At 34.6% G+C, this 25,966-nt stretch overlaps 2 protein-coding genes across 4 annotated transcripts; both read left to right on the forward strand.

Moving 5' to 3' along the window:
- The first annotated feature begins 1,762 nt into the window (after positions 1 to 1,762).
- On the forward strand, positions 1,763 to 6,570 carry LOC100786221 (mitochondrial import inner membrane translocase subunit TIM17-2). Of its 3 annotated transcripts, XM_041010287.1 has the most exons (3): positions 1,763 to 2,520; positions 4,589 to 4,695; positions 6,083 to 6,570. In XM_041010287.1, the coding sequence occupies exons 1-2, from the start codon at positions 1,922 to 1,924 to the stop codon at positions 4,590 to 4,592; spliced, it is 603 nt and encodes a 200-aa protein (XP_040866221.1). In that variant the 5' UTR covers positions 1,763 to 1,921; the 3' UTR covers positions 4,593 to 4,695; positions 6,083 to 6,570. The 3 variants fall into 3 exon arrangements, with proteins under 3 accessions (XP_040866221.1, XP_040866220.1, XP_003547748.1); XM_041010286.1 differs by lacking the exon at positions 6,083 to 6,570 and having other exon boundaries at positions 1,763 to 3,862; positions 4,589 to 4,754; XM_003547700.5 differs by lacking the exon at positions 6,083 to 6,570 and having other exon boundaries at positions 4,589 to 4,754.
- A 14,405-nt stretch (positions 6,571 to 20,975) lies between these two features.
- LOC100819744 (receptor-like protein kinase 5) lies at positions 20,976 to 24,949 on the forward strand. The gene is made up of 2 exons (XM_003548547.4): positions 20,976 to 23,743; positions 24,132 to 24,949. Exons 1-2 carry the CDS (start codon positions 21,130 to 21,132, stop codon positions 24,551 to 24,553), a joined length of 3,036 nt encoding a protein of 1,011 aa, XP_003548595.1. The 5' UTR covers positions 20,976 to 21,129; the 3' UTR covers positions 24,554 to 24,949.
- The last annotated feature ends 1,017 nt before the right edge of the window (positions 24,950 to 25,966 follow it).

Consider the following 25,966-nt stretch of genomic DNA (forward strand, 5'->3'; position numbering starts at 1 on the left):
GAGAAATACAACATGAGATTTAAACTTACTGCAACAAATATTTTATTTTATTGAAATTCAAAATATAGTTCATATAACATTCCTGTATATAAAATAGTGTTACTGAATTATTTTTATGTTTATTTTCTTTTATATGTTTTGGGACATGTGAAGAATAATTAAAGAATTATATATCTTTTTCAACAATTTAAATACATTTTACAATACTTTGTAACTAAAATTATTGTTTTGTTAATAGTAACACATGTTATATTACTTTTATTAATTTGGATTATTTTTATTGTATTACTTATTATATGTCCATACAAATAAATTGAATAAAAAGTTTTACTTCCAGTCCACACACGTTAATTCACAATTGCCATTAATTGTTAATTCCAAATGAATATAAGGTCCACGCTTTTTCTATCTTTTCATCCAGCACACTTTTTTTTAACATCGTTAATGAAAAACTATTTTTTCAAAATTACCTCACGTTAATTTTTAAAGAAATATACACGTTTTGCCTTTTCATTCAGCACACTTTTTTTTTTTACAACACTAATGTAAAATTATTTTTTTCAAAACTACCCCACTCTTCTCCTTTTATATATATAAAGAAAACATAAAGATCAACGTTGCTGGGCACTGATAAGTAGGGGTGGGAATAGGTTCAGGCCCGGCTTTAAAAGACCTGAGCCTGACCTATAGCCTATAAAAGACTTTTATTTTGGTTTGGCCTTACCTTTTTAAAAGCTTAGCCTGACCTGATAACATATTTAAAAGTTTATTTAAAAATCTTCTTCACATTAAATCTTTAATATTCCTAGTTGTTTTTATCAAAATAAAATAAAATAACACACCTTCTATGATAGGCTAAACAAGGCCTTAATATATAATTTGCCTTAATTTTTAATCTAACGTTAATTTAGTTGGTGGTCCTAAAAATATATTAATAATATAAACAGAAATCACCAAATGATACAAAATAATCTAAAACAAAAGAAAACCTCATACTTGAGGTCTTGAGGTAGTATCATCCAAGTCTATCAAACCAACATATTAATCATTACAATACAAAAATAAAGCCTACATCTCCATTCTATTTGAACAGAACCGGTGCATAAAATATCTACCAATAAAATTAACAGTAATGTCATTCTATCATTAGCTCCTCCGTATATGATAATGATATGATTTTTGTATACAAGCATAATAGGATATGATAAGATATGATTTTTGTATAGGAACGTAATAGGATATGATAGAATATGATTTTGTATAAGGATGTAGGATATGATAGGATATGATTTTTATTTGCTCTAGAATAAAGGAAACCTAATATGAATAGAAAAAAGAACTATTAACAGAAATAAGAAAACTAATAAAAATAATGGGAAAGATAAAGAAACTCACACCTTGTTATTAAAATTTTACTTAATTATAGGAATGAAATCTGCTAGTTTTTTTTTTAAAAAATAATATTAATTGTACCCAAAAAATAATATATATATATATATATATATATATATATATATATATATATATATATATATATATATATATATATATATATATATATAGACCGGCCTATCAGGTTTATTTTTAATAAGCCTAAGCCTGATAAGCTTTTAAAAAAACCTGAACCTAATTTTAATTAAATAGATCAGGCCAAGCCAGATTTTATATAGATCAGGTCGTAGGCCCTGTAGGCCGGCCTAGCCTATTCCCCACCCCTACCCTATTGATAAGTAAGACACAAAAACAAAAAATCTTTCAATAGAATAGAGTAAGGAACAAGTAATAAACAAATAGTAGCATGCGTGTGGGTATATTCCTGGATCGGCTCTTTCCTCAACAACGCCGCGTGCAGTCCCAACCCTAGGCAGAGAGAAAATTCCCCAAATCACAAACCCTAGATTGAGAGAAACCCTAACACGCCATGGGAACACCCGAGACATCTCGCGAACCCTGCCCCGATCGCATCCTCGACGACATAGGCGGCGCCTTCGGCATGGGAGCGGTGGGTGGCTCCGCCTTCCATTTTCTCAAGGGTCTCTACAATTCCCCCAAGGGCGATCGATTCGTCGGCGCCACCCAGGCCGTGCGCCTTAACGCCCCCCGCGTCGGCGGCAGCTTCGCCGTCTGGGGCGGCCTCTTCTCCGCCTTTGACTGCACCATGGTCTACGCTCGCCAGAAGGAGGACCCCTGGAACTCCATCGTCGCCGGCGCCGCCACTGGCGGCTTCCTCTCTATGCGCCAGGGCCTCGGCGCCTCCGCCCGCTCCGCGGCATTCGGCGGCGTCCTCCTCGCCCTCATCGAGGGCGCCGGGATCATGCTCAACAAGTTCCTCAGCGCGCAGCAGCCCATGCCTATGATCATGGACGAGCCGCAGCCGCAGCCTCCGCAGTCGTCCGAGCAGCCGTGGCTCGGAGGGTGGTTCGGTGGAGGGAACAGAGAGGAGACCGCCGGCAGCGGCGGAAGCGAGACGAAGATTCTGGAGAGTTTCGATGCTCCCCCTGTGCCCAATTTTGAGTATAAGTAAGTGGAGAGATTATCCTGTGGTTCAGAGTTCAGACCAAATTCCTAATTGATCTCCACATGACATGAAATTGAGTGTCATAGTTAATTGAAATGCTTGACTAGTTTCATGTAGAGATTGATTGATTGAGATCATAAAACATGTGGTGGTCTGAGACTATCTAATAATTTCTCAAGTAATTGGGGTTTGGTTATAGGGGTTAGTTATTTTTTGTGGAAGAGTTGAGAAGTTAAATATTGAATTTGTTGTTGAACCTCACTTGATGATTGTCTATCATACAATGATTTTGTTACTTGTTTTCCTTTTTTTTTTTTCGCTCTCACAATAATATGTAATATAAGTGTAGTGGTAGGCTTTCATCACATCTATAATTTATGTATTGTTTTCTTTTGAATTGAAATTTTGATATCATATTAGATGGAGCTATTTATTTTGAATGTTTAAATGTCTCCTTTCATTGGAAATAGGAGTACTACACAGTTTGAGGGTGCTGTTTTATGACTTTTGTTTGGTTGGAGTAAGATGTTATCCTCTATATATCTTAACACAGGTTACATAATACTCAGAATGGGATGAAATATGAATCTTTAACATTTAAGTATGTAAAATTCTATGTAGTTTCCTCTAGGCTTAAATGTGTTTTTCATACCTGTGTTTTTCATACCTGTAATATATCCCCTTTTCAATTTACTACGTAACTTTTTTCTACTACTTGACATTTTCAAACTTTTTCTTTTGGTTCTGTTAAGTAATGACGTGACAAGTTAACATAGTGTCACGTGATGATGTGACAAGCTAACATTAGTATTACATCATTACTTAACAGACTTAGACTGATGGCAGATACCAAAATTAAAAGTTTGAAAATGTAAGGTAGTAAAATAAAAAAAATATAGTTAGTATACTGAAAAAGAAGTATATTACAAGTATGAAAAACATATTTAAGCCTTTCTTTTATTACTTTTTTGTAATGATTTATCAGTTATTATTGTTGGATTTGTTTTTATAGAACAGTGATATTGTTATTTGTTCTGCATATATTGGTATTTTTTAGAGAGTCTTAAAAAAGTTCAGTGTGAACTCAAGAGTCCTGTGAGCTCTACAAGGCATGACTTGAGGTGAAGGGACTAAGACTAGTCACACCTATTTAACAAGTGTGCCATTCTTTAACTGTTCCCGCTAATGACACTTTAGAGACTGTTATGTTGGGCCCCGAAGACTAGTTGGCCTACCAATTCCTCGCAGCTCTACTGTTTTCCTGCTATCAGTGCACAATAGTTCATTGGCCTTGACTTTGAGTCAGCTCTGCCAATAGATCAGCCATGAGCCTGATTGGACATGGTGAGCCATTTACTCGTCATTTATGGGTTAATATTTGATTGGTCAGTTGACAGAACTTGGCCATACAGTTCACACCTCCTTATGTGTGAAAGCCTACTTGACTAGGTTGATGTTTAGGCTGGGGGTGGTAAATCGCTTTAAAATTCTAAAATGTAGAGGTGCTATGTCTTCTCTATAATGGTAGCAGTTTATGCTTTATCTGTTTATGTCTTTTCTGTTTACATGATGAAAACATTGGGTTTTATTTCAATTTTCTGATCATTGGATCATTAATTTATTGGGAAAATAGGTATAAATTATGCTTTTGGAATTAACCGGCATCTGATTAGAAGTTATTTTATTTTATTTTATTTTTATTTAGGTTTAAAGCAAAAAAATTGTAGGTACTGAGTATCCTTGTATAGGTTGAATGAAAATAGTGCTTTGCTGATTTTAAATCTTGATCATCAACATGAAGATATGTAGGTTTAGTCTTTCTCATGGGTTTTGAAATTATCATGGATTTGGAAATTGGAACTTTCTTATAGCCTGTTCATTTATTTTGATTTACAACATGAAGGATTCAGTAAGCAACTGAAGTTATATGTTATGCATTGTGTGAATTCTGCATATTTCTACATTTATGGTCTCAACAGAATTGTGTATTCTTTATTCTTGTATTTCAATATTATAGTCTTCATTATTTTGGTTGTCTGTATTACGATTTTCTTTCATTGTTATATGTAGATGAGGTCAGGACTCCATTCTTTAAGTACATCGTGGTTTCTCTTTATCAACTGGGAAGATTAGATGTTTAGTGAATTCACCAGTGTTAGCTTGGCACTTTACATGAGGTATTTATGTGATATTGGGTGAGTTTGTTTAAATTTAAATAAAATAACTTTAAAATAAAGGTTGTTTATACAAGTATTTTTTTTAAGTAGATAAAATTTGCTTCTTAAAATAAGTAGAAGTTTTTTTAAAGCAAAAACAATTTAGATAAACACTAAAAATAAAAAATTGTTTATTTTTTAAATAAACGCTTAGTTTAATAAATAAGTTTAAAGAAATTGACCCATTGACTTGTGGCACACTGGCTGGATGGATAGTGTTATATGATCCTCAGCTGGTTTAATTGGTTTCTAGAGCAAAACTCAATCTGGTCCTTTGGTCGCTGAAAAATTGCGCATTGGTTTTGAAAAAAGTCACCCAATAATATTTCAACATTACAACGGTAGAACGATTAAGCGACTTATTCTTTCAATTATTTTTCTTTTATTTTTAGTACTTAAATTAGTCTTTAAAAAAGTAAATCATATATGAATTTAGTGCCTGATGGAATACTATTCTAAATTTTCCCTTGTTGAAAATATTAACTGAAGCGGATGGAAAAAGTTAGTGTCTTCACTGTCTTGCGTTTGTAATTTTGAACAATTATTTGTTGATTCTTTCTTTTAAGATTAAATCAAATCCAAGTGTTTTTCTTTAGTGATTTAATTGAGTTCCTTAAATTATCAAACAATCGTTGATGAAACTGTTTTTCGTACCTGAATGCAAATTTTTCGTACCTCTGTGACCACCACCATTGTCATGAAACTCATGATCACAAGGGAGTTGGACACGACCACCCTCAATCCAATTCGTGTCATGCAAGACCCTTATCCTGGTGTGACACAAATCCACACGTGCATCTTTGTGCCACTAGCCCCAACTATCGTGAGAGAAGGGATATTAGATCAACAAATTTGGTTTGATGGTGGTGGTTGGATTTAGTTGCGTGGTGGTGGGTTGGGTTTAGTTGTACAATGATCGGTGGTGGTTGGGTTTGGTTGTGCAGTGGTCAATGGTGGTGGTGGTGGTTGGGTTTGGTTGTGTGGTGGTTGGTGGTGGTTTTATGTAGTGAACTTAGATTGTTCTATGGCAAGGCCATGGGGTACTGAGAACTGATGTAGAATAATGTTTTCTTCATTGTTTATAATAATATCTGATGTAAAAAAAAAAAGTTGAAAAAAAACTAGCCCTCTCCTCATTAACATGTGTAGGCTCGAATTAGGTTCAGGTTATTCGTCAGAAATAACACATTTTAATTTTGCGATTTTGTAGAAATGAATTTTGAACATTTTGATATTTATAAGAACAAAAAATATATTTTAGTCTTATATTAATTTAAAAATAAAAATAAATAAAAATACATACCGTAAAATGGTAAAGGGTTAACACACGGATATGTTGTGCGTTTAGGGTTTCTTGGCAGAGCAAACCATTCTGCCATCTGACATGGCAGCAATGAGAATTACATGTATCTCTCTCGGCACTTGGAATAAGATATTGGACGTCGGATGCGGACACACAACAAATGAGAATTACAGCCATATCATTCAATGCACAAGTACAGATAGCATGAGTCTGGCTTTGGAATCTCGAAATGGTGTTGTTGGCAGTTGTGACCTGACAGGCCTGTGGGTGTTCAAATCTCACGATGGAAATGTGGTTAAAGAAAATTGAAAAGCTGAGGTTGAAAATGGAGAAGAAAAGAAACAAAATTTGCTGCTAATAATGTTGCTGATGTCGTGGATTGGTTTTGAAGTTTATGCAATGAGTAAAATGTAGCAGTGGATTTAGTGTCTTTTTTTTGTTAATGAAGTGGTAAATCCATTTGCCAATTGTAATGACTGGCTGAATATAGATTGTGTAATCCTTTTGACTTTCAATGAATGAAAGTTTGTGGATAAAATCCCCTTACGATGTGCCTCTGCGTTTTTTTATAAACACCCATTTTAAGTTTCTAATTTTGTATTATAAAAAAAACAAAATATTATTTTGCTATTAAAATTTCATATTTAATACAACCAATAAGACTTTTCCATGTAAACCTCGTGATGCCATGTCATATTTTTTAACAGATATGGATAGAAGGACTTAAAATGAATCGTTACAAATTTACAAGGATTAATTGTTTTTTTTAAGGATTAAATGAAAAAAATATAAAATGATAAGAATTAAAAATATATTTAAATTTTTTATTTAATATATGTGTAAAAGATGTATATATATCCTTCAGGTCCGATTTCTTTTTGGTTCGACTAAACATATATATTAATAACAAGATATAAGTGGTATCGATATCCTAATACACAGATCATTTGACATTGGGAAACAACCAAGAGGTTATAAATAATTTATGCCTATAAAGAGACATAAATGGGAGATAACCCCATTAGTCACCAACATAAATGCCCCCCACAAAATCAGCCCATCAGAAAGCCCAATGATCTCCACCCCATCAATAGCCATAAGGGTGATGCTAGTGCACCTAGCATTTTAAGTGAATAGGAGAAAATACCCTTCAAGTTGATCCGTATGAGTTAGACAGATCAAGTTGATCCCTACGAATCATATTGATCCGTATGATTCATATGAATTAACTTGATTCGTATGACTCATACAGATCATGTTGATTCGTATGTTTAAATTATACTTACGGATCAAGTTCATCTGTACAAATCATATGGATCAATCACGAACTCACGTACCTTCGATGTAGGATAATTTTGAAATTAACAAAAAATGTTGGGTGTACAAGCAATAGAGTTGGTGCACCTAGCATCACCTTAGCCATAATTGCATTCACAAAGGACCAATCTCGCAACAATAAACACCAATAGGCTAGCCCTTGCTATCGCCAAAATATATAAAACAAATTCCTATGCCATAAATGTCAATGGAATGCGACGCACACTTGGGATCCCACAAAATAAGAAGGGACCAATAACATGTTAACCTCTAGACGATTCACCAATGCATGCAGCTGGGTTCATTGACCAATCAACAAACGAGAACATGAATGATTCATGCTTACTCTTGAACCACGACTAGGAGATGAACATGAATTGTTGTCCATAAGCTCCCTATCAGAACTTTTGTCATTAGAAAATCATGTATGTCGAATTTTTTGTCCAAAAATCATGCTGATCTAATGGTGCATGAATCTCCGGTTGCAATTTTCAATTTTAGTTGTCTAGTGGGTATGCGAACTACACTTAAGAAGGGGAATTGAATTGATGTTCCTTTGAAAACAAGAAAGTTTATGATGATAGTTCATAATGAACAGGTCCAGAATGAGAAAATTGTTACGAACTCTGAATGGAAATACAAGTTACTTAAAGTGAAAATGCAACAATTATGAAAAAATAGTTCTTTCATAGTTTAAAGTTTTTGTTTCAAAGATAATTATTTAATAAGAATCTTTTGATAAACCAAAGTTCACTTCTATAGTTAAGATGAAAAATAACAAATTTTAATCTTTTTGATCCAAATCAATTTTTAATTCTATGCAAAGCAAAGTAAAAAGAGAGAAAGAGAAAGACTATATAGCGGTTCTTATATTAGTTCACTCCAATTTTGGACTACGTTTAATCCTTATCCTTAAAGATGAGATTTCACTAACACAACTGGTTCAAAAGTGGATCAACAACCACTAGGTTTCACAACCTTGCTAGTTCTTTAGTGGACTTCAATCTTAGTCTCTACTAGACCAGCTACATCAATGGGTTCACCTTTGGAGTCACTACTAGACATGGCAAGAAAACCTGTATCCGTGGGTACCCGCTCGAATCTGTCCTGACTTTGACGGGTAATATCCGAGTTGATCGGGTATGAGTTCGGGTTTTCTCCGATAACCAAAAGTCGGGTACGGGTACAGGTACGGGTACAGGTATAGGATTACTATATCTGCCCCGACCCCAAACCCAGATCCGCCCCACCACTTAAAAATAACATAAATAAAAATCCTGCACGTGAAAGAATAGGGTTCCGTTCAGAGAAAAAAGCTAAAGCGTGTATAAATTAAAATTGTATTGTATTATATCACCAAACAGCAAGTCCTACGGTCCTACCCCCAACCCTAACCCTAACTTCAGACCTTGGCTCTTCCTCTTCTTCTTCCTTCAGGTAATCATGTATCGCTTCCTTCCTTCTCTCTTTCAATTTCAACCCTCTTTGCTCCATCCCTGGCAAGGAGGTTCGTGAGTGAGGGAAGTAATTGGCATTTTTAATTAGTTAATTTGGATCTAGTGTTTTAATTGATGTAACTAAACATGATTGTGAATCAAAATTAAACTCGCCTCTAAATGAAAGGATGTGTGATGGCATGAGCACGGATGGTTTTCTATTATTGAGATGGTTATTGGCTTGTTACAGGAATTTTAATGGTTTTCTTTACATGTCGATGTTCACCACCCCCTCAACATAAATCATATTAAAATATTTCATTCTTTTCTCTCATTGTTCCACAAGTGTTCTAGTTGTCATTTTTAATATCTACTGTGATAAGGGTGTACATGCACGAGCAAAACATGATGCCATTCACATATTTCATTAAGTTTTAAAGTTAGTGGGAGCAATTGCCCCCAAAACCCACAAAGTAGATTCGTCGCTGTCTGTTATGTGTATAATGGAGCGGTATGCTAATTGCTAAGCGGGTAGTGAAATAAGATTATGAATCAAAACAGAACAAATGTCTGAATGTTGTATACCGGTGCAATTTTAAGTATTCTTTCTATGGATCATCTACACTTGATGTGAGATTCACTTGTAACGAGTATGAGTTCCTGTATCAAAGACTCTCTATCTATCTATCTTTAAAATGCATTTGGTATAAACTACCAAAGGAAACAAGAAACTGTACATGATACTATGTTTTTGCATGATCAATTATAGAACACTTTGCAACTTTTCGACCAAGCCTGAAGTTCCAACAACATTACTAGAATGAGCATTGTCGTGATCAAGCAAGGAAACCTTCACAGATGTTAATTCACTCTACTGTCTGACAGTAGCATACTTGTTGCTGATGGCTTCCCTGCTCGAGCTATATCTCCTTGTCTCTTCATTCAAAGTTTTAGGCAAATTTTCATCTGTTTCTTTATTAACTAAAGCAGAATTTCCCTTCATTTCAACACCATTCTTCACCTGAACCATATCAGCTATAAAGTGAGTGAACTGTTTGAACTTTGACCACAACAAGAGTAACAAATGTCATATCTTTCATGCTGCTTTAAAAGTTGGTTATGGAATTCAGAGAATGCAGGTAAAATTCTGAATGCTTATGTAATACTTTATGAATTGCTTATATTTTTAAAACTTATAACTTGTTATTTATTATTTTATAATTATTATTTATAGATTCTAGATCAATTGAAGAATAAACTTTTACTAATGAGATTGAATCCGATGATGAAGGTATATTCACTTTTAGTTGTTCTAAAAAAACTTTAATATCATTATTCATATCTAATTTTTCAAAAATTTTAAAATATAGGTGGATCTTTGGTCAGTAGCATTACTTAATGTTTGCAAGATTAGTAGACATTATTGTTGATTGGTAAAGTAATAACTATACTTATTTACTAATGTGATGTACAATTTTAAGATTTGAAACAATATCTAAAATATGATGTTTGATTTTATAAATACCAGGTTGAGCGTTGAGGAAGAAACGTTGATGACATCTTTGGGGAAGTTGGTGGTTATTTTGATGATGGACATTGTTTTCATTTTCTAGTTTTTTCTAATTTGGTGTAATTTGAACTAATGAACATTTGAGTTATGTTGTTTCATATTTGGCGTATTTTATTTACCTTAAAAAATTTTGGAATCACGCTAGACAAATGTGTTAGTCTTAATTTTATTTATTACTAATTAATTTTATTTTAGAATTTTTACATAATTTAATATTCATTTCTTAACGAATTTTGTAGACACATACGTTATAATAAATTTAATGATATATAAGTAGTTGAAAATAAATTTTTAACAATCAATTTATTTTTTCTAAAATCAAATTTTTAATATTTTTTACAAAAAAAAATTATTTTTCTAATTTGAATCGGGTACGGGTCGGGGATACCCGATACCCAACGGGTACGGGGATGAGATAATAAATTTTAACCCGTCGGATATCGGATACAGGTATGGGGACATATTAGGGAGTCAAGGTCGGGGATTAGGGACATAATACCTGTGATTGCCCCGCCCCATTGCCATGTCTAATCACTACTGGACTTTACAAAAAAGGGATCTGTGATTTATTGCACAAAGTACAAATTTTCACTTTACAAGAGGGATTGCACTAAGGAATTTAATTTGTCACTCCTATCTAAGATTATTACAAGTTTTGAAAGCACAATGCAGAAGTGAGTTACTCTCATAGAGAGGGTTGAAGCTAAAAACACATATTTCTCACTCAAAGATCTTGCACATGATGATGCATATTTGGAATGCTGAAACTTGTTCTTCATAACCTTGGAAAATGTCTTATAAAGCTCCCAAGAAGATTGTTGTAGTAGGCTCTGCACATTTGATACACTTCTAGAGCAAGTAAGTATACATTACACTGTCATGGAGTGACAACATACAAAATCATTTTGAGGAACCTTTATGATGGACATTCTGAAGAACCAATAGAATAGTCATTCTAATGTTTGATGAGAAAGAATCCATACTTAATGAATTCCCTTACAGTGTGTTTGGATGAGGCAATTTAAAATTCTAAAGAATTTTAAATTTTGAAAATTTCAAATGCTTCAATTTAAATTTCTTTATTTTTAAAATTGTGTGTTTGGATACAACAGGGCCCAAAATTACAATAGCATTCTCATCCTCCCTATGGTTGCCCTCTTCGTTGCGAACCCAAACAAAACTTCCATTTCCACTCGATTCTCTCACAAACTGCCTAAAATCCCTCCCTATGTTTGCCATCCCACCGCTCTCCACGGCCATTGCGGCGGACGTCTCGGACGCCATCGACAGGACGACGATCGCGGTGGTGAACGGGGGATTCGTGGTGGCACTGCAGTAGTGCTGTTGCTGACGGACCCGGAGTGGCGATGGTAGTTGCAGGCAGAGGAGGTGGGCGGCGGCGACAAGGAGGTGGTGAGGGAGTACTTCAACAACACCGGGTTCCAGCGTTGGAAGAAGATCTACGGCGACACCGACGAGGTGAACTGGGTTCAGCGTGACATTAGGTTGGGCCACGCCAAGACCGTAGAGAACACACTGAGCATGTTGAAGGATGAAGGTTCCCTTCAGGGCGTTACAATTTTTCGATGCTGGGTGCGGTACCGATTCTCTCTCTATTCCTCTTGTCAAAGAGGGCGGAGAGGTTTTCAAGCTCGGGCACAATGTTGCCAACGAGCTCGTTGTCGGATAGGGCGAGGTACTGGAGGTGCTGCCAGGTGCCGTACTCGGGAGGGATCTGGTCGGAGAAGAAGTTGTCGTCGAGGTGAAGGTGGCCAAGGAGGGGCATGACGGCGACGGAGAGAGGAATTTCCAAATTCGCTCCCTTGAAGATAGAATTTGAAATTCTATTCTTTCAACTAACTAAAATCCCTTTTAAAATTCTAAAATTTTAAATTTCTTTTACTAAAATATCCAAACAGTTACTTTTAATAAAAAAGAATTTAATTCCCTATAAAAAATACATTACCTAGTTAAATTACCCTATCAAAACACACTCTTAATGAAATTCAAATTGATATCTCTTTTTGATGTAGGACAAGCTCATCACTCTTAACACTTCTTTACAACTTCAAGCATTCTGAAGTTGATTACTTTAGAAAGACTTAGTAGAATTTCAGTTGTTGGTTTGTTAGTATTCTGTCCATGTACAGTCTGAGTAGTTTTCTTCTATCCTTCAATCTGATGCTTGACATTAATGCTTCTCATGAACTTCTTCAACTTTCAACATACTTGCATTTTCATCTGTAGATAACTTTTACTTTCTGACGTGCTATCACTGAAAGTGTAACATATGGAAAGTGATTTTGATAATGTCCAAGTGATGCTTTCTAAGTCATTTTGAACTATTATGATGTTCAAAAACTCAACGTTAAGGTCTTCATCATTCTGATGTAGACTCTACATATTTTCATTCTAAACCATGATGCTTTTCATGTAGCCTTTGATAGATATTCCATGTAAGACCTTGTTTTTCATTATCTTGCCTAGAACCAAGTTCTTAAAGGGAAACAAACTTCATCATTCTGATGGCCTTCATGAATTCTTATGAGTTCTTAACTCTAACAAAAATTCTCTGAACCTTTTTTGGCATCATTCTGAGGACCTCGGAATGAAATAACACTTCTAATTCTTAAGGAATAAACACTGAAACGATTAAGTAGAATGTTAGCCATCACTTAAACTCATTGTCCTTTCAATTTGTATTGCTAATGGTTTGCCATAATTAAAACCAGGGATGTTGATTCAACACTTCTTATACAAAACAGAATAAATCATATGTAGCAAAAGAAGCATGATGGGAATAGAATACAAAAAAAAAAAAAAGAACTCATTAAGTTACATGAGTTGGTGTTAGTGATAATTTAAGATAAGGAAGATGTCGACATGCACTTGGTCAAAGTGCAGACATACATATATATTTCATGTTACTAATATCATTTTTATCACTTAATGAATACTCAATCTTCAATCCTTTTCCATCCTCCTTAACACTTAGAGCAAACCAACTCATGATGACTAAATGATGCATAGTAAAATGTTGAGCATGAAGACCTAAAATTGATTTTGGGCTCTTTTGAGCTAAAATTGGTTTTTGTGTTGCATATCATTTAGGTCCTTTAATATTGTAACACCACAAGGGTATTGTCATAATTAAGCCTAGGTTTACGCAAGATTTCATACGTATGGAAAAGGACCTAAATGAAGTCTTGAACCCGTTTTGGGCTCTTCAAAGTTCATGCTGATAGGCTAGTGTGCCTTACACTTCAACAGAAAAGTCACTTCTTTCCTCATAGTAGGTTCACACCAGCAGAGTGTTCCTTTTGATAAGGATTAACGCTTCTAGACTATGGACTCCATTTATTCTTCATAGGACTTTGACAAATCCTAGGAGAATATTTTTTGCATGAAAGAATCTAAAACAGAGAGTGTTAAATGAAGGTCTTAAATATAAATATTATGCCAGATCATCTTATGGATGTATCATTTGAAAATATAGATGCAGAGATACAAAACATAATCTGATAACACATTAAACACAACTTTTATTATTTGTATTTATTTGCATCTAATCAAAATAATTAAGAGTACTGATTCGTTTTTAAGACATAAATATCTTTTGAATAAACACTTACGATAATTAATATTTTCTATCAATTTCTTCCTCACTCTCATTATAATTATTACATTAGCTTGTTCTCATTATTAAACTAGGAGTTCATGCTTATCAATCTCAATTAATGCGCATTTTGCTTGGACTTACCCTTAGTTATGAACATACATACTTACATCTATACTTGTCCCAACTAGGACTCACATAACACTATTCTAAGCATAACCCTTCTCAAACCTTTAACCTTGCTATCACAACAATACACATTACAAGTCACACATCACAAGTCACAATATTAATTCACATTCTTACAATACAACAACTTAAGCTGAATGGCACACACACATTTCACATAATCCAACACATTACATCGTAACATTATTATTAGACATAAAATTAATTTAGTTAGTTATTAGAAGTTATTTAAGTAAATTAGTTGGTTACTCAAGTTATAGTTACTAGAAGTTATTTGAGTAAGTTAATGTTGGTTACTGTAACATCCCAATTTTTCGTAAATAAATTTAAAAAGCTTTTTAGTAATAAATAAATAAATAAATAAATATAGAGCAAATAATAGGCTGAGTACCCTAGGTATAAATAGTTATGTTAAGTCAGCTGCCTCCTTTTGGCCTCATTTTCGTTTTTCCCCTTCTCCTCTCAAAACCCTTTCTTTTTCCCGCAGCCCACCAAACCAGTCTCAGAAAAACGACGATCTCGAACCCGTTCACCGTTGGATCGTCGTGAAATTTGAGTATCATGTTCGAAACAGAATTCCGAGCATTCTCACCGTTGGGAATTTTGATATCATGTCTGAACTGAGAGAAAAACCCTTCGCATTGTAGCCTTTTTCTTTCCCGTAGAAACCCAGAACTGTCTTGGTAAAACTACGATCCCGGTTTCGTTAACCGTTGGATTATTGTGAAATTTGGATATGTTGTTCGAAATTCAATTCCGCACGCTACCACCGTTGGGATTTTTGGGATAATATTCGTGGAGGGAGAAAAAGGAATCGTATGAAGACAGTACAAGTGGAGGTTTCAATCTCTTCTCCGTCTCTCTGACGTTTGGGAATTCTATCGGAGCAGTCGGATGAATAATTGAAAGAATTTCCGGGAACCGCTAGAGATGTTGCTATCGCTGGCTGAAGACACGTGAGCCCGCTTAGAGGTAAGGGATGAGTTATTCACCGTTGGGATTAGTGAGAACATGTGTAGGGATCCTTAGAGGATTAAATTGGGATTTTATTTTGGGATGTTTGTTAAATTGCAATTTTTCCTTTATGATTATAAATAAAATATTGATGTCCTGATGAAAATTGCTTGATAAATTGTGCTCTTGATATTTGTATATTTGGACCTATGATTTGGATATAATTGTGTAATATTATTTGAGGGGTTTTAGTCCTCATGTTGTGATAGTCTTTTATATACATTGTTATATTGAGGATATGAAATGATAATTCAAATTGTGAGTATGTGATGAATTGTAGAATAACATGTTGCTTTGAGATTGATTATTATATTGTTATTGAGATTGAGTATAAGTGTAAAGTTGAACATGTGTTAATTTGTGAGATACGTGTAAACATGTGATGGTGGATTGTGACACTATGAGATGTGAAATTGTGAATGAGTTCTAGTTGTGGATAAGTGTATAGTTAACACTTGATGTGAAATTACTTGTGTTGTAAGCCATGAATTGTACAATACCCAACCAGCGTTATCTTGAGAAAAGCGTTGATGCGCAATGTTAAAGAGAAAATGTAGGTTTCTTATTTAGGAACCAGTGTTAAATCGTAGCGCAATTGTGTTGAACGTGTTTAAAACACGAGTGTAAGGTCGTGGGTATTGTATAATTCATGAGCAGTGTCTGCATGTAAAAAAAAAATTATTTTAGGGGTTGGACCTGAATCAGGAGGGAGAGGCCCTGACGGACTCTTCGGAGTGTAGGCCTTGGGGGTCACCGGGTTTGAGTGCTCCTTTAAGCCTATGCTGATCTCATATGGTTGGAGCATTCTCGCAAAACATCGTGACCCTGACTGGTCTCCCTATGATCTTACTTAGTGAGAGTGACCTGACAAACCCATTGTGTGGTGTGTCTTGTTATGTACTCCTAAGCGCCCCAGGGTGGTTTTTCACTGACATGGTACCACATTGCATATAGAATTGAGTCTTAGCATAACTATTTCATATGCTTGCTAATTGATGTGTTATTATATCTTGATCGAAGTGTGGGATTCTTGTGTAATGTGATTGATAATTGAGAAGTGAATTTTGAATGACGAAGTGGTGAAGTTACGTGAGCTATGTTTAAGCAAGTGGTATCTCATTTATATAATATGTATATTTAATTGTCTTGTTTCTCTATTAGTTAGGAATGTGATAACTCACTCCCTGTGTGTTGTTGTGTTTGGATCCTGTGATGATCTTGAACTTGTGTTCGGGGGAGCAGATGAATAGGTGGATGACTATGAAGAACCTCATGCTAGAGGACACGAGAACACCACGCTCTGATAGGATGTGACATTAGGATATAGGTTCTATATTAATTGTATGAGACTTATATGACTTTCTTTGAGTCGAGATGACTTTATTATTTATTTGAACAAATTTGAATATGATGTAGAAGGAAGTGAACGTGAGCCTTTTACCCATTTGAAAAGCTTGTATTTAAAAATGTTTTAAAAATACTTTTAATTAATATTTGAATTTTTATTCCTTTATTAATATATATGTGAGGGGTAGAGGGTGTCACAGTTACTCAAGTTAGTTATTTTCTATCTTTGTATAAATGCATCCATTTTGTAACACTTTGATGAATGAATGAATGAATTGAATGAATCCTAAAACTACTTTTCATCTATCTTCCATTTCTTTCATTCCTAATATGTTTCATTCCTAATATGGTATCAGCAGTTTTTGCTTCCGTGTCTCTTGCTTCCTATTGAAGTTATTTGTGGTTCTGCTCGATGGTGTGGATAGTGCTGTTAGCCTTCGCTTTGTGGCGTCGAGCCCTGACTCAAGGGGGCGTGTTGCGAGTCCCACATCGGGTGGTTCATGAGGATGATTAAGTTCTTATATAACTAGGTAAGCCACCCCCTTATGAATCATTTTTTAAGGGGACCTTTCGAATGCCTGGTTGATTCCTTTTTTTTCTCTCTCATGGCCATAGATGTCATTGATGATTAAGTTCTTCTATAACTGGGTAGGCCACCCCCTTATAAATCGTTTTTTTAAGGGGACCTTTCAGATGCCTGGTTGGTTCTTTTTTTTTTTTCTCTCATGGCCATGGATGCCATTGCTGATTAAGTTTTTATATAACTGGGTAGGCCACCCCCTTATGCATCGTTTTTTTAAGGGGACCTTTCGGATGTCTGGTTGGTTCTTTTTTTTTTCTCTCATGGCCATGAATGTCATTGATGATTAAGTTCTTATATAATTGGGTAGGCCACCCCCTTATGCATCATTTTTTAAGGGGACCTTTCGGATGCCTAATTTGCTCTTTTGTTTTTTTTTTTTCTCTCATGGCCATGGATGCCATTGATGATTAAGTTCTTATATAACTGGGTAGGCCACCTCCTTATGAATCGTTTTTTAAAGGGACCTTTCGGATGTCTGGTTGTTTTTTTTTCTCTCATGGTCATGGCTGCCATTGATGATTCTAACCCCTTCATTCTTCATTCTTATGACAATCTTGGCATTGCCTTAGTTTCTCATCCTTTCATCGTGTTCTCTGTTGATGTGGTGTTGTGGATGAATTGGAGTGGAGCGGTTGCAGTACTCGTTTATGCCACCGCATTGTGGTACCTCTTCGAGCGTGTCGGTTACAATTTCTTGTCCTTCGTCACCAAAGTTTTTGCCAACAAGCTTTGATGCTTGCTTTGGACTCTTGGAAGCAGTCGCAGTTGGTCGAAGATTTCTCGAAGTTTATATTTTGATCAATGTATTTCCAACATGTTTTGTTATATTTCATGTTTTCAATTTTTTTTTTCTTTTCTTTTCTCTTTCTTCTTTAAGGTTGATGTATTGTATTCTCCAAGCTAGAAGTGTTTTTCAACACATTCCAGCTTGCGGGGGGGTATTAGACATAAAATTAATTTAGTTAGTTATTAGAAGTTATTTAAGTAAATTAGTTGGTTACTCAAGTTATAGTTACTAGAAGTTATTTGAGTAAGTTAATGTTGGTTACTCAAGTTAGTTATTTTCTATCTTTGTATAAATACATCCATTTTGTAACACTTTGATGAATGAATGAATGAATTGAATGAATCCTAAAACTACTTTTCATCTATCTTCCATTTCTTTCATTCCTAATATGTTTCATTCCTAATAATTATGCATACGTGTGCTATGCTCCTTAGACTCTACATAATGCACAAAACTGATGGATTATACACATTCATAAGTTCACAAGAAAACCCATTCTCATATGGATTTCATACCATTCATGTTTATGTTATCATCAAATCATAATTTTATCTTTATCTTAATTCCTTAAACAAGAGGACCTAAATATCTTAATTATATTATCAATCCCATAAATTAGCATAATCAAATAATTTGTATTAAGAAAAATAATCTATTTTAGTTCTTTTACATAATTTTACATTTTAGTCTATATGACCATTTTTTTATGTTACGGCTCTTATTTATTTTTTGACAATGTAAAATTGCCACAAAATAGAGTTTCTGGATCCGTCCAATCCCTCTTAGGTTCCTCTAAACAAATCTGGTACAAGAAATTGATATCACACCTTGTAGTTTTACCCCACCCATAAGTATCACGCTTTGTACACGGAGATGGGCAATCCTGATGTTGGGTACCTGGACACAAATCATGGTCCAAATTAAGTTTCCTCTTTTTAAGGTTATCTCTTTAATGGGATAGAGTTGTAGAAGCATAAATAATGCTGCATGTTATTGTGTAAAATTAACTTCAAAGTGTATTTTTATGTCCTTCTTGTCGTCTCTAGTAATCTAAAGATTTATATATTTCATAAATACCATTTCATTTGTGTCAGAAGTTAAGTTGCGCACTTTGGATGCGATCAAACTCCTTATAGCTGATTCTCAATGGAAAATAACTGACTAATCATTAATTACATATACCTAGTCCATAGGGTGAGTGGGATTTATTTAGGTTGCAAGCCACTACTCTTTTGACTCTTTTGTATTCCAATTCATAGAATAAATAATAAGTGACGATGTTTATACTTTAATTAATTTAATCACAATCTATCAAATATAACAAATTTGTTAACTTTTATTATAATTACTTAATAAATAATAATTTTTGATTGATTGATCATATAATATTTTTTATAACAACAACTCATTCATATTAGACTTGCAATTGGAAAATATTGAATCTGAGAGGAAGGGAAAATGCATTTCATCTGACGGCCACTGTAAGATTTTAGTGCAGGAAGGTAAAACCCACCCTCCGTCTGCTGGGGATAATAATCCAATTCCAAAGTAGAATATAGTGTGTATGGTTTTGATCTCTTGCCCAGTTTCCTTATCATTAGAGGAGTGGATTTTATCATAGTGTGTGACTAGTCTTTTGTATTCTTATTCGTAGAATAAATAAGAGGAGAAAACTTAGATATAGTAATAGTATAGTATTATACAAAATAAATAATAGGATAAAACTTATATATACCAAAGGATTATATAGATTATTGAGACGAAACTTTAATTTTGATTGAAATAACAAAATAGTATCTAAGGTATAACTGATAGTATAATAATTTTTATACACGGTTAATAATGTAAAATGTATTGATAAATTTATTGATTATTTTAATAATTACTTACAAAGTCAAACTGATGATGTTTTTCAATTGATTAATAGCATATAAAAATTTATGCATTGATAGTGCAGGACTATACTATTAAACTCTTATTCATACCACACTTGCAATTGAAAAGTATTCAATAAATCGTAGTTAGTGGAAGGAAAATGCATTTCATCTGATAGTCACTGTAAGATTTCAGTGCTGGAAGGTAAAAATCACACTATCTGTGGGGCTAAAGTGGAGAATGGATTTAGTGTGTGATTTTGATGCTGCTCAATAATTAGGGGAGTGGATTTTGTCAAAGTATGAGAGTGTGGGACTGGGTTGTGGGGCATTGTTTCCTCACAATTGATGCTTCATGCCCAATAGAAGACTCAGTGATCATTCGAATTGGTGAAAATAACAGATGCACAAGCCTTTGATTTGTGCATTAGTCAAGTCAAGGTCTTCTTCTATTGATGGGCACCTCATCATTGTCCTTTGTGGTGGAATGTTTACGTTAAGGTCTTCTTTCCACAAATGCGTGCTGCTTGGGTTGGAAATACTAATAATACACTCAATATGAATAGACTAAAATGATTTAACTACACCAGATCATCTTTCATTATATGATAAATTATTAAGCAGTACTATATGTCACGAAAGTGTTTCACACGAATGCAGTACGTAGTCATGTGCTTATACCTTATTGCATAAACATTATATTTAAAAGAGTTAATGGAATCTAACAGTAAGGTAAGGTGCCTGAATTATTGTAAAAGATAAATAATAATCAAATTTGTGAAGGGGTTGATAAATTAATCAAGATAAAAAAAATCTAAATTAGTACCAAAAATAATTTAATAATAAATTGATCCCTAAATTTTATAACTTAATATTAAATTGATATTTGAAAGATATAATTTATTAACAAATTGATCTTTAAATATTATAACTTAATGAAAAAATGATTGTACAAATTTAATGACAGAATTAATTTATCGTATTTTTAGGAACTAAATTTATATTTTTTAAATTTTAAAGACTAATTTATTATTGTATTACATTTTTAGAGATTTGACTATTCAAAAATTAAAAAATAAGAACTCTAACTACTGGTATTATATACAGTTTTTTCTATTCACAAATTTATTCTATTTTGAAAGTGACTTTGAGTAAATAAAATGGGCAGAAATAATAATCATCAACATTCAACAGTATCCCCATGTCCATAAGCATATATTGAATCTTCAGTCCAAGTTTAGAGTACAAAAGTCTCAAGCAACCGTAGACTATAAGTCTTCTTTCTCCCTCCTCCTTTGCAAATTAACTGCATTTCAAAACACACAAACCAGAAAAAAAAAAAAAAACACAAACACACACATGACAGTACCATTTTACTATTGTTATTATTTATCCATATTCCTAATCCTGAGCCATGTACACTCTCAGACTCAGCTGCAAGATCAAGAACATGCAGTCCTAATGAATATAAAGCGGCACCTAAAAAACCCTTCATTCCTCAGTCACTGGACAACATCAAACACTGCCTCTCACTGCACTTGGCCAGAGATCACATGCACCAGTGACTACTCAGTCACTGGATTGACTCTGGTCAACAGCAACATCACTCAAACACTACCACCTTTCATGTGTGACCTCAAAAATCTCACACTTGTTAATTTCAGTAGGAATTTCATTCCAGGGGAGTTCCCAACATTTCTCTACAAATGTTCCAAGCTGGTTTACCTCGACCTCGAAATGAACGATTTTTCGGGCACCATTCCTGATGACATAGACAACTTGGTTAACTTGCAGCATCTTAATCTCGGTTCCACAAGCTTTAGTGGGGACATTCCTGCAAGCATTGGAAGGTTAAAGGAACTGAAAATGCTTCAACTTCACTATTGTCTATTCAATGGTACTTTCCCTTATGAGAGTATTGCCAACTTGTTCGATCTTGAATTCTTGGATATGTCCTCTAACTTGGTGCTCCCTCCTTCCAAGCTCTCGTCAAGCTTGACCCGGTTGAAAAAATTGAAGTTCTTTCACATGTACAGTTCCAACCTGTTTGGGGAAATCCCTGAAACCATTGGAGAAATGGTGGCTTTGGAGAACTTGGATTTATCGCGAAGCAATTTAACTGGACACATTCCTAGAGGCTTGTTCATGCTCAAGAATTTGAGCACACTGTACCTTTTCCAGAACAAGCTCTCTGGAGAGATACCTGGTGTGGTTGAAGCATCGAATTTGACAGAAATCGATCTTGCAGAGAACAATCTTGAGGGGAAAATACCTCATGATTTTGGGAAGCTCCAAAAGCTAACACTGTTGAGTTTGTCTCTCAATAACTTGTCAGGGGAGATACCACAAAGCGTAGGCCGTATTCCATCTCTGATATATTTTCAGGTCATGTTCAATAACTTGTCAGGTATTCTTCCTCCTGATTTTGGTCTCTACTCGGAGCTTAAAACATTTTTGGTTGCAAACAACAGTTTTACTGGAAGGCTCCCAGAAAACTTGTGCTATCATGGTCAGTTACTTAATTTAACTACTTATGATAATTATCTGAGTGGTGAATTGCCAGAATCAATTGGCCACTGTAGTAGCCTGAAGGATTTAAAAATTTACAGTAATGAGTTTTCTGGTAGCATTCCTAGTGGTCTTTGGACTTTCAATTTGTCAAATTTCATGGTGAGTTATAATAAGTTCACTGGTGAGCTTCCTGAGAGATTGTCCCCAAGTATTTCGCGCTTGGAGATAAGTCACAATCGGTTTTTTGGTAGGATTCCAACTGGTGTATCTTCATGGACTAATGTGGTTGTTTTTAAAGCAAGTGAGAACAACCTTAATGGGAGTGTTCCAAAAGGTTTAACATCTCTTCCCAAGCTAACAACTCTATTGCTTGATCATAACCAGCTCACAGGGCCACTTCCATCAGATATCATATCATGGCAATCCCTTGTAACTCTAAATTTGAGCCAAAACAAACTCTCTGGACATATCCCAGATTCAATTGGTCTGTTACCCGTCCTTAGCGTACTCGACCTGTCAGAAAATCAATTCTCTGGTGAAGTTCCTTCTAAACTTCCCAGAATCACCAATCTCAATCTATCCTCCAATTATTTGACAGGGAGGGTTCCAAGTGAATTTGACAATCTTGCTTATGACACAAGCTTTTTGGACAATTCTGGCCTCTGTGCTAATACTCCAGCACTGAAACTTAGGCCGTGCAATGTTGGCTTTGAAAGGCCATCCAAAGGCTCTTCTTGGTCTCTTGCTTTGATTATGTGCCTGGTAGCAATAGCCTTGTTGCTGGTTTTGTCGATTTCACTCTTGATTATCAAACTTCACCGAAGAAGGAAACGAGGATTTGATAACTCATGGAAGCTCATTTCCTTTCAAAGGTTGAGTTTCACTGAATCAAGCATAGTGTCATCAATGTCAGAACATAATGTTATTGGAAGTGGTGGATTTGGTACAGTATACCGTGTTCCGGTTGATGCTTTAGGCTATGTTGCTGTGAAAAAGATCTCCAGTAACAGAAAGTTAGACCACAAGCTAGAGAGCTCATTTCGCGCAGAGGTTAAAATACTGAGCAACATTCGTCACAAAAACATTGTGAAATTGTTGTGCTGCATCTCTAATGAGGATTCTATGCTCCTTGTTTATGAGTATTTGGAAAACTGTAGCCTAGATAGGTGGCTGCACAATAAGAGCAAATCACCACCAGCTGTGTCAGGTTCAGCGCATCATTTTGAACTTGATTGGCAAAAGAGATTGCAAATTGCCACTGGTGTTGCTCATGGTTTGTGCTACATGCACCATGATTGCTCGCCACCGATTGTTCATCGAGATATAAAAACAAGCAACATCCTTTTGGATGCTCAATTCAATGCAAAAGTTGCTGATTTTGGTCTGGCTAGGATGTTAATGAAGCCGGGGGAACTTGCTACCATGTCATCTGTTATTGGCTCATTTGGCTATATGGCTCCAGGTGAATAATAATGGCATGCTAATCAATCCTTTTTGTTTTTCTTGCTCACAAATATGTTATTTATATAGTTAAGGGCATGTTTACTTATGTTTTCTTTTCCTGTCTTCACTTTTAATTTACAAAAAAACTGTCACATTGTTTTTAGTTTGTTTTCTATTTTCAAAGATTTTCACAGGAAATAGAGAAAACAAAAAAAAAAGGTTGTTTTCACGATTTCTTGTGCAAATCTTTGAAAATGATAAAATAGATGGAAAGCAAGGTGATAATTTTGAGTTAAAAGTGAAAAACAGGAAATGTAAACAAAAGAAAACAAGCCTGAAATTCTCCGTGTCTTTTTTTTTTTTCATTGGAATAAGTTTAATCTGAATTTGCTATAATTGCATCGCAGAATATGTTCAAACAACGCGAGTCAGCGAGAAGATTGATGTATTCAGCTTTGGGGTTATACTACTGGAGTTGACAACTGGTAAAGAAGCTAACTATGGTGATGAGCACTCATCTCTTGCAGAGTGGGCGTGGCGCCAAATTATTGTAGGAAGCAACATAGAAGAGCTGCTAGACATTGATTTCATGGATCCAAGTTACAAGAATGAAATGTGCAGTGTTTTCAAACTTGGAGTGTTGTGTACTTCAACACTTCCTGCTAAAAGGCCTTCCATGAAGGAGGTGCTACACATATTGCTCCGCTGTGGAGAAGGATTTGCGTTTGGAGAGGGGAATGTTAGGCAATATGATGGTGTTCCTCTTCTTAAGAATTCAAAATGGGAGAGTAGTTTGGATGCTGTTGACAATGATAGTGATAGTGACTAGATGATAGTCCTCATCAACACTTAGAACAAACCAAACATATTATTGGGTTCGTAGAAGGTAGAAAGTGGAATATAGCAGTATAAAAGCATGGTTTTGAGGCAGTGTTTGTGATTTGTGAGGTTCATTTTCCTAGTTTGATATTTCTCCTTTTTCCGTCCTTTTCTCAATAATATTATAAATCAAATGGTATGGTGGTACTGTGGTGGAGTTCCAATATCATTGTCTGTCTTTTCTCTGTTTTTAAGTGGATGCTAGATGCTATTTAACTCCAAAAGTTATTAGAAATTGATTATTTTACCACCGCAACCATCCTTTAATGCATCCTTCTTTAACTTTAAAGAGTGTAAATTGATCTTGGTGTATTACTGAAATAAATAACAGAAAAGTTTAAGTCAACTTTGCTGCTTTCCCTCCTTGTGGATTGTGCAGGTTCATTTGAATCAATGATCGACATGCTTTTGGCTTATTTATTTATTTATTTAAATATGTTTTTTTTATCATTATTCTTTCTGTTTCATTATATTTGTTATTATCTCTTTGACAACCTTACTAAATTGTACAAGTAATTAAATGGAAATTCCAAATATTGTTTACCTAGAGACTTGCGTAATATTAGGCAAAATTAATAAAACCACTATCTAAGCTAACAAATATCACAAGGGAGTAATGAAAACATTAACTTTAGTTCATTTTGAGTAAGATAAAAACAAAACAAGTAAAGGCAAAGTAATTAAAATACTTTTTTTTGTGGTTTTTTTTAGTTAAAATAAAGCTTAGAACAATGGGGTTTTCAAATAAAAAAGGAATTATCAGGGTTAGAATTTACCAAATTTTACTCTCTTCTTGCTTAAATGCATAATAAATATACTTGTTGTGAATCAATACTAAAATTAGTCAATAAATATTTTCTTAGTCCTAATTTCTTAAGTGAAAAGAATCTTAATTTTGTTATTAAGTTTTGATCCCTCACAAACTTAACAAAGAAACTAGCTTTAAGTCTAGTGATTCAAGATGACCAATGACCTAAGTTTCATTTCTAGACACAAAGTTCATTGGGTATTTTGCTTCAGTTCAAGACTATGAAAGCATTTTCTAACAACAATTAAGTCCCAAAAACATGTCATGGTTGGTCATTCCACAACAAGCTTTAAGTAAAAAAACAAATACTAACATCAATACATTGGATATATATAAACATATATAAAGATATAGGAGAGTATAAGCTTGGTTGCATCTAACCTCAATAATGGAAGATTTAGTTATCCATTTTCATGGGTAGCCTCAAAATACATGGAAGGTGGAAGAAGATGAAGAATGGAGGCAAAGGGAAGCTTTCTCCCTCGCGGGGATTGTAGAGACGTGCCAAATGAAGGACCCCCTCTTCTAAATGATAGTCAAATCCTATTTATACAA

The sequence above is a fragment of the Glycine max genome, chromosome 16, assembly GCF_000004515.6.
Source record: "Glycine max cultivar Williams 82 chromosome 16, Glycine_max_v4.0, whole genome shotgun sequence".
In the NCBI taxonomy this organism is placed as follows: domain Eukaryota; kingdom Viridiplantae; phylum Streptophyta; class Magnoliopsida; order Fabales; family Fabaceae; genus Glycine; species Glycine max.

Excerpts from the sequence above, each read along its gene's own strand:
- LOC100786221 (XM_041010287.1), top strand. The coding sequence starts at position 1,922 with ATGGGAACACCCGAGACATCTCGCGAACCCTGCCCCGATCGCATCCTC.
- LOC100819744 (XM_003548547.4), top strand. The coding sequence starts at position 21,130 with ATGACAGTACCATTTTACTATTGTTATTATTTATCCATATTCCTAATC. Across the intron at positions 23,744-24,131 it reads ATTTGGCTATATGGCTCCAG|AATATGTTCAAACAACGCGA; the intron begins GTGAATAATAAT and ends ATTGCATCGCAG.